This window comes from Danio rerio, chromosome 4 (assembly GCF_049306965.1).
Source record: "Danio rerio strain Tuebingen ecotype United States chromosome 4, GRCz12tu, whole genome shotgun sequence".
Lineage (NCBI taxonomy): Eukaryota > Metazoa > Chordata > Actinopteri > Cypriniformes > Danionidae > Danio > Danio rerio.
Genome location: NC_133179.1, coordinates 39,781,672 through 39,797,708, shown reverse-complemented (window position 1 = coordinate 39,797,708; position 16,037 = coordinate 39,781,672). Strand labels below are relative to the sequence as shown.

The following is a 16,037-nucleotide window of genomic DNA, read 5'->3' as shown; positions in this document are numbered from 1 at the left end:
ATGGAAGGGGATAAGAATCGGGTTTCGTCACGGCATTTACCTTTCGGTAGTCCGTGCAGAACCGTTGCGTGCCATCAGACTTAGGAACGAGGATACACGGTGAGCTCCACGCGCTTGATCTCGGGACTGCAAGACCATTCGTGACGAGATATTTAACCTCATCTCCCATTACCTTCCGTTTAGCAGGATTCACGCAGTAAGCACTCTGTTTAATAGGCCGGCATTCGCCCACGTCTATATCGTGCTTCAATACTGAAGTTCGTGAGGGGACATCTAAAAATAGTGAAGGGAAACAATTAATTAAATCAAGCATTTCGCTTTGCTGGATATCAGACAAATGCAACAACTGTGACTTTAAAACACTAAGAGCCTGGGAATTATTCAATTTGCCACACGAAATTAAGGACTTCAGCATACTTAGACCGTCTTCATCTGAGCCACTGTCAGAAGTGATCACGATAGCCACAGGAGCGATTACAGAGCTTTTTGACTCCAAATCATCTTCACGACTCACGTAATGCTTCAACATGTTAATGTGACACACACGGCATTTTCTACGTCTGTCGGGTGTGCGCACAACATAATTCGTGTCACTCAGCTTTTTATCAATGACATACGGTCCGGAAAACTTCGCCTCTAATGCAGCACCTTGAACTGGCAACAAGACCAAGACTTTATCACCTGTAGAAAACGAACGAGACACAGCCTTTTTATCATAGCGCTCTTTCATTTTTGCCTGAGCATTCCCCAAACTAATCTGAGCTAGTTTACACGCATTGTGCAAACGCTCGCGAAAAGTACAAACATAATCAAGAAGATGACACTCTTGTTTTGGCTCTGAAACCCACGACTCATGTAATAATTTTAAGGGCCCTCGAATATCGTACCCGAAAATTAATTGGGCCGGGCTAAAGCCCAATGACTCCTGGACAGACTCACGGATCGCAAATAACAATAAAGACAACCCCTCATCCCAGTCTTTGCTCGACTCAGCGCAGTATTTACTCAACATGGACTTCAAAGTTTGATGGAACCTTTCTAATGCCCCCTGAGATTCCGGATGGTAGGCACTCGATGTAACGTGTTTGATGTTCAGTTGAGAAAGCACTTGTTTGAACACTCGGGACATAAAGTTTGTGCCCTGGTCAGTCTGGATCACTTTTGGAAAACCGAAGGTGGAAAAGAATGTGATCAGTGCTTTTAAAATGCCTTTCGCTTTTAATGAGCGCAACGGTATAGCCTCTGGGTAGCGAGTAGTGGTGCACATGAGGGTGAGCAAATAAACGTGCCCAGATTTTGTACGTGGTAGTGGGCCAACACAATCTAAAATCACTCGTGAGAAGGGCTCATCGACGACAGAATAGGTTTAAGAGGTGCAGGCAGAATTTTCTGATTAGGTTTTCCCACAACCTGGCATATGTGACATGAACGACAATATTTTGCAACGTCTGCTTTCATTCCAGGCCAGAAAAAATATGCCCAAATGTCCAGCGACATTATCATGTGCCACACTCAGAACCTGTCTGCGTAAACATTTAGGTACTACTAACTGAAAAACAACATCCCAGCCTAAACCATCAGACACTGTAGGAGTCCACTTTCTTTTTAACACATCGTCGTCCCAAAAATAACCAATCGGCTTATTTTTAATCGCCTCCGCAGTTAAAGCGGTAGTTCGGCAACGTGACAAAGAGGAGTCATTTTTCTGTTCAACAGAAATCAGCACCTTATCTGCGGACAGCGGGAGGTCATTCGATAGCGATTCAGCACCACAGGTCGTGGACAGCGAATCAGCACCCTGCGTCTCAAGTGTCATGTCTTGCGAGCTGCCAATAAAAGTGTCAGATAGATCAATCATATCGCCGAATTTACGAGCTTGCGCTCGCGTGATTACACAAGCAGAAAAGACGGTCAGAAATTCAGAAACTAAATCATTAGAATTAACCGTCTCACAAAGAGGATTCTCAATAACCTCTGGATATGGAAGAACTTTTCCTCCGGCTAAATCATTACCAATGATAACAGCAACACCCTTCACGGGCAACTGGTGACGAACAGCCAGTTTCACAAATCCTGTTACCAAATCAGACTGAATGTATACCTTATGCAGTGGCACTTTCAGAACTCCTAACTCAATCCCCTGAATAAGGACATCAGATCCACAATAACTTTCGTCCGAAAAATGCAAAGAATCAAATAATACAAAGGACTGTACAGACCCTGTATCTCGAAGAATGGTCACAGGAACTGAATCTTGTGCCAATCCACTCAGAGAAATCGTTCCCTGACACACAAATGGATCATACAAAGCATCAATATCCAAATCGGGCTTGCTTTCCCTACTAACGAAGCCAACACTCTTAGCTGCCTTTACCTGATTTTTCTTTCTCAAAATAGGGCACATGGAAATTAAATGACCTAAATCGTGGCAGTAGAAGCATTCGCGAGATTCCGCAGTTTTTACCTGCTTTAGCGATTTTGAAGCTTTTCCATTTTTCTCGAAGACTGGCGAAAAATTTGACTCTCGACGTGAAACAAACGTGCTCTTGTGCGTCAAAACAAACTCATCCGCGCAAACGGCGGCTTCAGCAAGAGTCGAAATTTTTTTCTCATTCAGAAAAACAACAATTTTGTCCGGCAACGAATTTTTAAAATCCTCAATCAAAATTAGTTCACGAAGTTGCTCAAAATCAGTGACTTTACTGGAGTGACACCACTTATCGAATAGCATGCTCTTCTCCCGAGCATACTCCACAAAAGTTTGACTGGAACCCTTCGAATGCAAACGAAATTTTTGCCTATAGGCCTCGGGGACTAATTCATATGCTTTCAGCACCGCATTTTTCAGTTTATCATAATCCAAGCTGTCGTTAACAGATAAAGCGGAACTAACCTCTTGGGCTTTTCCCGTTAATTTGCACTGAATCAGAAGAGACCAAATCTCTTTCGGCCTGCGCAACGCCGCAGCTATTCGCTCGAAAGCGCCGAAATATGAATCCACTTCGTTATCCCGAAATGGGGGTACGAGCGTAATATGACGACTGATGTCAAAGTCAGCATAATTATTAGAGGACACAGGCAACGAATTAATCGGGGTTGGATTAGAATTAACAGCAAATGAAGCAGATGGTGAAACAGTAGGTATAGGAGACAATTTAGGAGGCAAGACTGGTGAACGACGGTCAGCTTGCGTTTCTAACTCGCATTGCCTAAAACGTAGAAGCTGAGTAGTATGTTCTTGGCGCTTAATTTCGAGATCTGATTGTTTCAACTGAATAGCCAATTTTAAATCATCTAAATTTGTTCCACTTGGCGAATGCAACATAGAATCATCTGTCGCGTGCCTATCAGCACCGGCGTCTACGTTTTGCGCTGCTCCAGCAGGCCGAGGCTGTAAAACGCCTTGCTGCACCAACGAATCATAAATTAAATCTCGCACTTCTTTTTTCTTAGCAGTTTTCACCACAGAGATATCATAGAAATCAGCCACTAGAAATAAATCAACCTTACGGCATGACTCCAAAAGTTCCTACAAAGGAGCTTGTTTAAACGCTTCTATGCTAAACTCCATAATCTCAACCTTTCCCCACAGCACAAGATCAAATTTCCAGTCACCAAAAATAGAGAATATATAAATGGTACTCACCAGCAATGTCACAAGATTTCACTCCGGACGTGAAATTTAAACGAATAAACGGATCAAATTAAACTAAATTTGGATGAGGAAAAAACGGACGAGCCCCCAATTATTACGCCCCAAGTCTAGGGGAAACAAAAAGGGCATAATAAACGAAGAACAAACAAATGTGTTGGGGTGGTGGATTTCCCAAACTAAACAAAACTTAAAACAAAAGATTCCCTTCGGTCGACAACCAAACTCACACACTCAATTGAGAGTATATATGAAGATATTTATTATAGAAAAATTGGGTTTATATAAACGAGCATTTCGTCAGGGTGACCACAGGCCAAAATAACAAACAAAAGAATCTATAAAATAAATCCACTAAATTACCCATTACTATTTAAATAAAAATACAAGAATCTTACCTTACTCCCTAACATAAACAAGTCAAAAGTAATCAAATAAATAGGCAGGTCACCCCTACACGCTCAAACTCTCAAAAAACTATTCAAGCATAGGATGGTCATCAATACAAAGGTGATTATTGTTGGTCGTCGGCCGAAGGGGTGAGGGAAACCCAGGAGCTCCACTCCAAACACCGAATGCAGCAGAAATGAGCTCCCCGATTCCTGCCGGAAGCTCCCTTTTATACAGGCCTCGCAGACCAGCAGCCAATCAGAGCAGGGAATCACGCCGGCGTGGGAGCCTATAAGACATCAGAAAAACAGCAAGGAGGCGGGACAAAAGAAAATGGAGTACAATCAGCAATAATAAAAATAAATAAATAAACTTCAGTCGTAACACTGACATATTGAAACCATGTTTTATCTACAAATGTGCTTTGTGTTCATACAACATGTTCAAAGCAGTTCAGGTTTACTTGATTGGATTAGATGCATAAAGGGTGCCACGATTAAATCATGTTCATTCAACAATTTTTTTTTTTTGAGTGCACAAATACAGACACTTTCACATGCACACACTCACGCACACACACGCACACACACACGCACACACACACACACGCACACACACACACACACACACACACACTGCTGCTGACTGCTCCTGTAAAGGATTCTGGGTAAATCTCTCATCAGTCTTCAGCTCAGTTTCACTGATGATCCAGGATAATAAAGCTCAAACCCAGGATAGAGCGGCTCAGTGAATGTGGTCTGGACTGAGTGGATGAGGCTCATTGTGTCTCTATAGATGTTGTAGAAGATCAGAGTTCCTGCACTGTGATCCACAAACACTCCTATTCTCCTGCTGAGCGCCTTCACTGGGAGATCAGTGCGTGTGTGATTGTGTCTGAATGAGAATCTGGAGGAAGAGCAGATCAAACTCCAGGACTGAGCATTATATCCAAACACAACCTCAGCACCTGTTCCCTTCCTCCTGATGCTCTTATATGACACTGATATACACACTTCTTCTCCACTCCAGTTAATCTCCCAGTAACAGCGTCCACACACACTCTCTCTGCACAACACCTGAGGCCATGCATCAAATCTGTCTGGATGATCAGGATACGGCTGATTCTCTCTCACACTCTTCACCTTTCTGTTCTCCTCAGACAGAATGAGTTGAGTGTGTGCTGTGTTTGGATCCAGAGTGAGGAAACAGACATCTGAACACAAGAACACACACATTTATAACCACAGCTGTGTGTGTGTGTGTGTGAGAGAGAGAGTGTGTATGCGCATTTGTGTGTGTGTGTGTGACAGAGGGAGTGTGTGTGTGTGTGTGTGTGCGTGCAAGCGGGCGTGTGTGTTGTGTGTGTGTGTGTCCATGTGTTCACTGCTGTGTGTGTGTGTGCATGTGTTCACTGCTGTGTGTGTGTGTGTGAGCGTGAGAGAGAGAGGAACTGTGTGTGTGAGAGAGTGAGTGTGTGTGTCTGTGTGTGAGAGAGGGTGCATGCATGTGTGCGAGTGTGTGTGTGTATGTCTGATTGTGCGTGTGAGAGAGAGGGTGTGTGTGTGTGTGTGTGTGTGAGAGTGAGTGTCTGTGTGTGTGAGAGAGGGTGTGTGTGTGTGTGTGTGCACGTGAGCATGTCTGTGAGAGTGCATGTGTTTGTGAGTGTGTATGTCTGATTGTGTGTGAGCGTGTGCGTGTGAGAGAGAGACAGAAGGGAGCGTGTGTGTGTGTGTGTCTGATTGTGTGAGTGTGGGCATGCGTGTGTGTGTTTGAGAGAGAGAGTGTGTGTGTGTGTGTGTGTGTGTGTGTGTGTGTGTGTGTGTGTGTGTAGTCCTACATTTGCGTGGTCCTGCTGTAATTCTCGTCTCTCCTCCATGATCTAGACTGTAAACACACACAGATTCACATTCAGTCAGTACAAACATACCTTAAAACACACACACACACACGCACGCACGCAAACACACACACACACACACACACACGCACGCACGCACACACACAATCAAACACACACACACACACACACAATAAGACATGTGGAGTGTGTGCTGAATGCTGGATTGTGATTGGCTGATCTCAGTGCATTAATAACTGCAGTAAAACAACATGAGTGTGTGTGGAGCTGTCAAATCAGCTTCTGAATGACACACAGAGCTTTTAGATCAGATGTGGAAACAGAAAACAGAATGGAAACACAGAAACAGACAGATATAAAGACTGAAGGATTCATTCAATGATCAATTGACAAAAGCGCAGCACAATAATAAAGCAGAATTCAGTGTTAAATGACTTGAAATATGATGGAGATCTTCATCTTCTGTCAAATGCCTCTTCATCATCTCCAAACATTGCTAAGTTGGAGAGCAGTGAATCCAGACCAATCTGCAGTCCTCCTCGCCCTTTGGAAGCTTGGTGGGTTTGTGTTCTGTTTATTGTTCATAATACTTCAGTTATAAAGGTTTAGTTTAGGAGTTTTTTGTCATTTGCTTTATTTGAGTTTGTTCAACATGTGATTGTCACTGGACTATATCAGAACCAGCATCACTGTCTGCTGATCACTTTTATTGCCTGATATTTTGTGTTCATGTTAGTTTAGAAGCAGAAAAGAGCCAGATTACAAGATATGTGAGATATTTGCCAGAAACATCTTTGTTATGTCCACATTGTGAATGTAAATTTATATTGTTTATTTTCTTCCTGTTTATAGTTTTACTCCGCCCTTATTAAAGTGTGATAAAGGACATTCTGTGTCTGTGAAGTTCATGAGGGAGAGTTTAACTTGCTGTTAAAGTATACACAGGACGTATTTGGAGAACAGTACACACACATCTCTGACCTGATACTGTACAGTTCTTCAGCAGAAATGTAGAGAACAAGTTTCACTGCTCAACTACAATGCTGAAACTGTACAGTGTTAATATGAGATATAATATCACGCTTAATGTGAGAACTGCCCCAGTGCACTGACATATTTAACAGGTTTGATTAATATCTGGACACTAGAAGAGCAGTGAAGTATCAAAGTATCTGTATTCACAATAAAAAAGGCAGTGCTGCTCCACATACTTGAGTTTGTCCAGTGTGTAGTTTGGATCCTCCAGTTGTTCAGAGAGCAGCTTGACTCCTGAATCTCCTGGATGATTGTAGCTCAGATCCAGCTCTCTCAGGTGTGAGGGGTTTGAAGTCAGAGCTGAAGACAGAAAACCACAGCCTTCCTCTGTCACCATACAGCCAGACAACCTAAAAACACACACACACACACACACACACACACACACACACACACACACACACACACACACACACACAGAAACACACACAAACACACACAAACATACACAACATCACATTAGTCTGCCAAATAGGCGTCACTAACACACAGTCACCTCTAAACTCAGAAAGATAAAAATGTGAATTTAAATCAAGCGCAACGGTGATGTTTGCGCGCTAGGAGAAGTGAACCGTAAGCAGATTACTTGGTTGACTTGGTTTACTTGTTATCTCTAACGCTATCGGCTACTCTGCCTTTCCGGAAGTTAGCCGGGATTGGACGCAGGTAAAAAGATCACGCCGTTAAATATATATACAATTTGCAAGTCATAATCATAAGAAACTTTCTGAGAACTTTATGAACTTTATGAAGATTCAATCTCGAGAAACAGTCAAATAATAAAAATTTATCTTCTAAAATAATGACTTGCATTCTTGTAACATGACTTTCTGAACCCATTTGATTTGTCCCGTGCAGCACTTGTGTGGTTTGTTATATTTTACTTTATTATTAACCCCAACAGCAGAGCTCATTATGACACTTGGGGATGATCTTTCTAGGAAAAATTGTCTTCAGAAGAGTTTATTTGCTTTTAAGATCTTTCCATACAATGCATACTATATGTGCAGTGCAGCTTTGTATATTATTATTATATTATTATAATTATTAACATTTTTTGAAATATAGATCAGTGGAAAATATATAAATATCTATATATTATTAAAGGTCATGTATGCAGTTGAAGTCAGAATTATTAGCCCACTTTTTTCTTGTTTTATTTCGGCTAGAATAAAAGCAGTTTTTAATTTTTTAAAACCCATTTTAAGGTCCATATTATTAGCCTCTTGAAGCAATTTATTTTTTTCCAAAGTCTACAGAACAAACCATCATTATACAATAACCTGCCTAATTACCCTAACCTGCCTAATTAATCTAGTGAAGCCTTTAAATGTGACTTTAAGCTGAACACTAGTGTCTTGAAGAATATCTAGTCAAATATTATTTACTGTCATCATGACAAAGAGAAAATAAATCAGTTATTAGAAATGAGTTATTAACACTATTATGATTAGAAATGTGTTGAAAAAAATCTTCTCTCCATTAAATAAAAATTAGGATAAAAATAAACAGGGGGCTAATAATTCAGACTTTAACTGTAAAGTGGAATAACAGACTTATGGCAGTATATTTACTATAAACCTTTGTACTTTATGCACTGCATGCATGTATAGCCTATTTTGTATACTATTGTCCATCCAATTTATTCTGACTTGTTCTTCAGAGAAAATGAGTCAAGGACAATGAGTCTAAGAAAAAAAAAAGATTTTTATAAATTTTAACATGCTAGGCTTGAGTTCAGTTTAAATGTAGGTGCTAAACTTCATCAAATGGTTCAAAACACATATTTAAAGTCTGAATTATTCGTCCTGATTTATTAGCCCATGTATATTTTCCCCCAATTTCTGTTTAATGGAGAGATCTTTTGCCACATAGTATAACTCTCTCTTTCTCTCCCAAGTAATAAAGTTTGTTACAGAAATATCTCATTATTTTGATATGTCATTATATGACTTGGTCATGATGGTAAGAATAGGCATTATTATGAGATTAATTATTACAAGAAATATCTCAGTATTGAAAGTAAGTCTCCACCTATTATTACTGAGAAAGTAAGTCTATTAGTTTCACATTGTGACATTATGATAAGATATCCTATATATTTTTATTTAACGGGGAAACTAGCTTACCTGCGTCCAATCCCGGCTAACTTCCGGAAAGGAAGATTAGCCAATATCGTTAGAGATAACAAGTACAACAAGTCCCGCCCCAGGACTGACAAAAATCCCAAATGTTTTGCGCGAGCAGAGAGAAGCGAGAGCGTACATCGTGCGCACAGATGATGTTGATGTGTGGAATTATTGTACCTCAGTGTGTCCAGTTTACAGTGTTGACTCTTCAGTCCATCAGAGAGCTTCTTCACTCCTGAATCCTGCAGGTCATTGTTACTCAGGTCCAGCTCTCTCAGCACACAGTTTGAGGATTGTAGAGCTGAAGACAAACTCTCACAGCACTCAACAGTGAGATTGCACATGACCAATCTGAGAAAGAAGAACACAAATTACATTACAGTGTGAGTTTTAGTAATACATCTGTCACAAAAATCAATCAATCAATCAAATCAATCAATCAATCAATCAATCAATCAATCAATCAATCAATCAATCAATCAATCAATCAATCAATCAAGTGAACTCAGACCTCAGTGTGTCCAGTGTACAGTGTTGACTCTTCAGTCCATCAGAGAGAAGCTTCACTCCTGAATCCGGCAGGCCATTGTTACTCAGGTCCAGCTCTCTCAGCACACAGTTTGAGGATTGTAGAGCTGAAGACAAACTCTCACAGCACTCAACAGTGAGTTTACATGCGGCCAATCTGAGAAACAACACAAATTACATTAACAGTGTGAGTTTTAGTAATACATCTGTCACAAAAATCAATCAATCAATCAATCAATCAATCAATCAATCAATCAATCAATCAATCAATCAATCAATCAGGTGTTTAAACTCAGACCTCAGTGTGTCCAGTTTACAGTTTGGTCTCTTCAGTCCATCAGAGAGCTTCTTCACTCCTGAATCCTGCAGGTCATTGTTACTCAGGTCCAGCTCTCTCAGCACACAGTTTGAGGATTGTAGAGCTGAAGATAAACTCTCACAGCACTGAACAGTGAGATTACACATGACCAATCTGAGAAACAACACAAATTACATTAACAGTGTGAGTTTTAGTAATACATCTGTCACAAAAATCAATCAAACAATCAATCAATCAATCAAGTGTTTGAACTCAGACCTCAGTGTGTCCAGTTTACAGTGTTGACTCTTCAGTCCATCAGAGAGCTTCTTCACTCCTGAATCCTGCAGGTCATTGTTACTCAGGTCCAGCTCTCTCAGCACATAGTTTGAGGATTGTAGAACTGAAGTAAAAGTCTCACAATTATCAGCAGTGAGATTACAGCACTGTAGCCTGTGTAGAGGACAAAACAAACAACAGTGTTAATGTGTTAATCTGGCAGATTATACAGAGTTCTTCTCACACTGCTGAATGTTCATGTGTTCAGTCTGCAGAGTGTTAAAGTGACACTGAGATAAATCCTGCTGAAGATCTGCAGTTAACAGGCATATTAACAACAAACATATGAGGAAAGACAAACAAGAGCATAAAATAGACAAGAAACTGCCTTCAGTGTGAGGAGAAATCAACTGTTAACAAAAGAAGTCACTAAGTCTCAATCTCAATTCTATTTTTGCACCTGTTACCGGCTCCAGACCTAGGGGAATCTGGACCGGCACAAGCCAGCACATTGTACACAGTGTTCCAGAATAAAACCAAACTTATATCCATAAGATAAAATTCAAATGTGTCACTTATAGCAACAACAATACTTTATGCACTTGAATACACTTAGAATACAGTATTGCTCTTACTTTGAGATACTCAAGTAATATTACAAGAATTATTAAAGAACACATTACTCCTTCTATACCTACTGGTATAAATGCAAAAAGGATGCTAATCATTATAATAACATAAATAACATTCTCTTTCCCACCATTTCCAAATTACATCAACATTAACACTTGTTATTATATTTATGAGAAATACAAACAATATAGGATTAAATACATTTCCCTTCTACTCATTTATTAACCTTAACTTATTGAGAAAGCAAATTATGATGTGTTAAAACCAAAAATCCAGCATTAAATCATTAAACTCTTACTATCACTTAATACTATTCAAATTGAATATTTTACAGGACAGTGTTTTGCTTTCACAGACATTTCAGAAGAGAATCACTACAAAAATATACACCATATTAACTTAATCTGGCTGACATTCATAACAAATGTAACAGTTACAACAATTACTTAAAGAGCCCATATTATGGGTTTTTGAAAATTCCCCTCCATGTAGTGTGTAACACAGCTCTAAGTGAAGTAAAGTATCCAGCTAAGGCTTAAATCTGTAAGAATACAGTGTTTAAAACGGTTGATTCATCTATATCTATAGCCTTGATACCGATTCATTAGGTGTTTCGCCATGACGTACGAACGAAAGCAAGTTATTCACGTGCACGCGCAAACCCTGGAGATTTCAAACCTGAGGCCCCGCCCTCTGACGCAGAAACCCAGACACACACACACACACAGGTCCTTGCGAAATGTCCCCTTTCGTCACATTTGAAGCACCTGAATTCTGGGCGTTCCTTCATCACATTTTCTGAGCTCATGCATAGTCGACAGGTTTTTACCTGATTGGTGTGCATGACTCTAAAGTGCTGTGGCGCTTCCGCCGTCTCGATTTTGGTACTGTATGGTAAGGAGACCATCTCTTCCGGAAATCTGTTTTTTACAAACCTTGTTCCATCTTCTATGTTTGTGCCAGGATACAATCTTCTTTTAATTTTAGATATGGGGAAAACTCCCCGTCTCTCTAGCTTGCTTAAAATTTCTTCATTTGCTAGGTAAACAGGCAGATGCTTGAACGAAACAACATAGTCTCTGTTTTGTAACCTCCGTACTTCAGATTTCACTCCTTTAATTGTCAATCCATTGTCTATTAAAATTTCGGTGTCATCTTCAGTCTCCATTGTTACTTCATACTCCCTTTGTTTGTTTGGGTCTCACCGCCAGCATTCTTCCTTCTCCAATCAGCTCCGTGACTGCTTTGGTTATATCAAATCTTCTTGCATCTTTTACATTTTCTACTTCTACAGTTACTGTTGCTTCCTTTGTGCATACTCTTCTTTGTACCTCTTGCTTATCCTTACCTTTCTCACCTCTTCGTTGGCCGGGCTCTTCATTTTATTTATCTCTTTGTCTGTTGTCAAGTCCATTTTCTTTACCTCTCCGTCTATTATCCAGCCCATTTTCTTTATCCTTTCTTGCAAGTCCCTCCATTTCCATGTCGTTGCCGGGGATTCTGTCCATGATTAAAAATAAAACACACTACATAACCACCCTTCAGTCAGCAAAATGCTGCTGTTAGGTGGTTTTTAAAGACAAAAAGAAAACAAACAAACAAAAACACTCAAGGTCAATAAACAAAAAGGTAGACAAACAAAATGGGGAGAGCCTTTCTCTCCTTACTGCTGCCAACTCACTTCCTGTTTGCTCTATAGCCCCCTCAGGGTGGTGTGGCCGTAAGCAATGACAGCTGTCAAGTGTTGGCTATTGAAACTAGGCGCAGCCCCAGGAGGCGAGCACAGATTAGCTGCCTGCAGCGCCAATGAGCTGGACAGCCGGAGCTGGGCAAGCTGTGAAGCACCAGATTCCATGTCACGGTACTGCGGTGTGGCTCCCAGGAGACAGCTCCTGCCAAGCTTGCATGTCAGGATGGCCGAGCGGTCTAAGGCGCTGCGTTCAGGTCGCAGTCTCCCCTGGAGGTGTGGGTTCGAATCCCACTTCTGTCAAACCGAGCCTGCGGCAGTGCGCTCAGGCTCAATTCTTTAACTCTCTGCCCCCATGTCCGAATGATACAGTAACACTGACAAAGTGCCGCATCACGCGGGCTTTAATGCAAGTGCACTGAAAGGGGATCAAAAGAATTGTCCTGGGATGGTGTTGCTTTTTAAGGTTTGCAGGGCATTTTTTTCGTCAAATCCTCGTACAACGTCAAGTCATGACATTTGACAGATCCATGCCCTTGTATCGTGGATCATCCAGTGAGCAGAGAGCCAATTGAGAATGTGAGTAAAAGCAAATCTGAATGTTTCCGCCCAGTTGCTAACAGGAGACCCTCCGCTTGTAAAGCCATCGTGATAACCACAGGAGCCTCCGGTTAGGGTGAGAGCACTGTCTTGTGGTGCCAGCGCAGAGAGACGGAAAGTCACTTTCCACAATGTTTTCATTGAGTGTTCTACGCTGGTGGAATCACCTTCCCATTCCCACTCGGATTACGGATACACTGGTGTCCTTCAAACGACAGCTAAAACCCATCTCTTCAGAGTACACCCGAACCCCGGTGAATATCCCTCTCTCTAAAGAAAACGAAACTCCTACTCCAGCACTAAATTCTCTGACCATAAACAAATTACTTGGAATAAATAGCCCTTTTTCGTATGCATTGCCTCGTCTTGTTGAATACCTCCACTATTGTATGTCGCTTTGGACAAAAGTGTCCGCTAATTGTATGCTTCTGCCCAGTTTCGAACAGGAGACCTTTAGCGTGTAATGCAAACATGATAAACACTACACTACGGAAACCAATAGGCCAGTGCTGCTTCAAGTATTTATAGTCTTTTTTTATAGAGCTGTCTTGTACGGTCTGCACCGTGAAGGGCCAGCGAACGCACTGGCCACCTGCTCATGCACAACACAAAGCTAAAAGGAATCAGATTCTACGCAAGTTTGCGACACCGCGAGGGGCGGTAAACACTGAGCTGAATTCAAACTTCTAGCCTCACACCGCTCTGCAGAAAGAATGTTTTCAGTGAACGTCAGTACTCAACAGAAGCCTGATTTGACAATTGTCATAAAAGCCAGAGGTTGTTTCCGCCCAGTTTCGAACTGGGGACCTTTCGCGTGTGAGGCGAACGTGATAACCACTACACTACGGAAACCTTCAGGCAAATCGAGCTGATAACCCTTTTTGATTGGGTGCCTGTCGACGATCATTGCTGGTGCGGGCAGTGGATGCTACTATTTTCTCGCCAAAAGAAGAGCACTGTTTCTGCTCGGTTTCGAACCGAGGACCTTTCGCGTGTTAGGCGAACTTGATGACCACTACACTACAGAAACCCCACAAGTGCTTTCACCAGCGAAGTTAGGCCTGCAAGGATAAAACAAGGCGTACGCGTTGGTCAATCGAGCGGACAAAGCCAACTCAGCGTGACAAGCTCCCTGCAGGTATTAGGGCCAATTTACAATCCGGGCCCGACACAGCTGTACAGGTCCTTGCGAAATGTCCCCTTTCGTCACATTTGAAGCACCTGAATTCTGGGCGTTCCTTCATCACATTTTCTGAGCTCATGCATAGTCGACAGGTTTTTACCTGATTGGTGTGCATGACTCTAAAGTGCTGTGGCCCTTCCGCCGTCTTGATCACATGTTTTTGGATTTGTCAGGGAAACCAGAGCACCCAGAGGAAACCCACACGAACATGGGGAGAACATGCAAACTCCACACAGAAACACCAACTGACCCAGCTTAGGCTCGAACTAGTGACCTTCTTGCTGTGAGGCAAACATGCTACCCACTGCACCATCATGCAGCCACCATACACATTTTTTCCGAAAATGTATATATATTTTAAGTCTCAGCTCTGCAATTTAACTATTTTTGTGGCAAATATTTTTTCATTATCTTTCAAACAGTAGGCTGAAAAAAACACTAATTTTAGAATAACAATTAAATTGCCGGCAATGTGGTGGCGCTGAGGGTAGAACGTTCGCCTCACAGTAAGAAATTTGTTGGTTCGAGCCTCAGCTAGGTCAGGTGGCATTTTTGTGTGGAGTTTGCATGTTCTCCCTGTGTTTGTGTGGGTGTCCTCTGGGTGCTCTGGTTTCCTCCACAAATCCAAAGACATTTGGTACAGGTAAATTGAGTAGGCTCAAATATATATATGTGTGTGTGTTTGGATGTTTCCCAGTGATGCATTGCAGCTGGAAGGGCATCTGTTGTGTAAAACATGGATGGTGCTGGATAAGCTCTTGGGTTATTCCATTGTAGCAACTCCAGACTAATAAAGGGACTAAGCTGAAAAGAAAATTAATGAATTTAGTCGGAATTTAAAGGTTTTTGCATCTGATTTCAATATTATTATTTTTTTGGAATTATAAGCTAAGCTTATTGTGCTGTAGGTTTTTGCTTCTACATTTTACCAACAGTAAACCGGAGCATTATTGAACAAAGAAACATACAAAAGAACCCTTCCTTTTCATTGATACAACCTTTATGCAAAAATCTCCAAAAATGAGGTCTCTACACTTTTGAGCGAACTCTGTTCATTTTCCTGGTGTGAAGCTGATTCTGTTAAATTGCTCCCTGTTAGCAAAGTACAGCTCTGCAATTGCAGCGAGCTGGGCCACTGCATTTTGAGAGACACCTTCTCTCTGGAACGCTCTGGTCATGGTTGCTCCACGTCTTGTCAGCTTTAAAAGCCTTTTGTAGCATGTATGACATCACAAACATTATTAGCTGAAAAACTATTTAAAACAATTAATACCTTTATGACCAAATAATTACAATGCAACCACCTATCATTAGCCTAATGAGCACGTAAAATTATATAAGTATCAAATGCACATTTGTTTGTGTGTGTGTGTTTGTGTGTGAGTGAAAGACAGCATGTAGTAGTGTGTGTAAGAGAGAGAGCCAGTACATGTTTATGTGAAAGCATGTAAAAGTGTGTGTGTGTGTGAGAGGGAGGGCTTATCTTTGTGAATGAGAGCTTGTACATGTGTCTGTGAGATGTCGATGTGTTTGTGTTGGCAACATTGTATCATTTACAGTCATGCTAAAAAAGTATTTCTGAATTGAATTGAGATAGAATGTAAGTGTGTGAGAGAGAGCATGTACAAGAGTGAGTGTGTTAGTGAGAGTGTGTACAAGTGTGTGTGTGTGTGTGTGTGTGAGTGAGACTAGTTAGTTAGTGTTGTGCTGAAATTTGATATGTCCTGAAAACTTGTCAGACCAAACAGTTATTTACTTTTTGGTT

At 41.2% G+C, this 16,037-nt stretch overlaps 1 protein-coding gene and 3 non-coding genes across 4 annotated transcripts in view; 1 reads left to right on the top strand and 3 right to left on the bottom strand.

Annotated features, from left to right (window-relative positions):
• Nucleotides 1–3,891: 3,891 nt before the first annotated feature.
• Nucleotides 3,892–16,037, bottom strand: part of LOC137490964 (NACHT, LRR and PYD domains-containing protein 3-like) — a 62,041-nt gene continuing 49,895 nt past the window's right edge. The window contains exons 10-15 of the mRNA XM_073947273.1: nt 9,891–10,064; nt 9,576–9,749; nt 9,242–9,415; nt 7,112–7,285; nt 5,880–5,926; nt 3,892–5,255 (exon numbers count right to left, since the gene is read on the bottom strand). Of these exons, the coding sequence (XP_073803374.1) occupies nt 4,729–5,255; nt 5,880–5,926; nt 7,112–7,285; nt 9,242–9,415; nt 9,576–9,749; nt 9,891–10,064 (1,270 nt within the window). The 3' untranslated portion in view covers nt 3,892–4,728. The remainder of the gene's footprint in view (nt 5,256–5,879; nt 5,927–7,111; nt 7,286–9,241; nt 9,416–9,575; nt 9,750–9,890; nt 10,065–16,037) is intronic.
• On the top strand, nt 12,710–12,792 carry trnal-cag (transfer RNA leucine (anticodon CAG)). Its single transcript has one exon. It is a non-coding gene; the product is annotated as a tRNA-Leu (tRNA).
• On the bottom strand, nt 13,869–13,941 carry trnav-cac (transfer RNA valine (anticodon CAC)). Its single transcript has one exon. It is a non-coding gene; the product is annotated as a tRNA-Val (tRNA).
• Nucleotides 14,047–14,119, bottom strand: trnav-aac (transfer RNA valine (anticodon AAC)). The gene has a single exon. It is a non-coding gene; the product is annotated as a tRNA-Val (tRNA).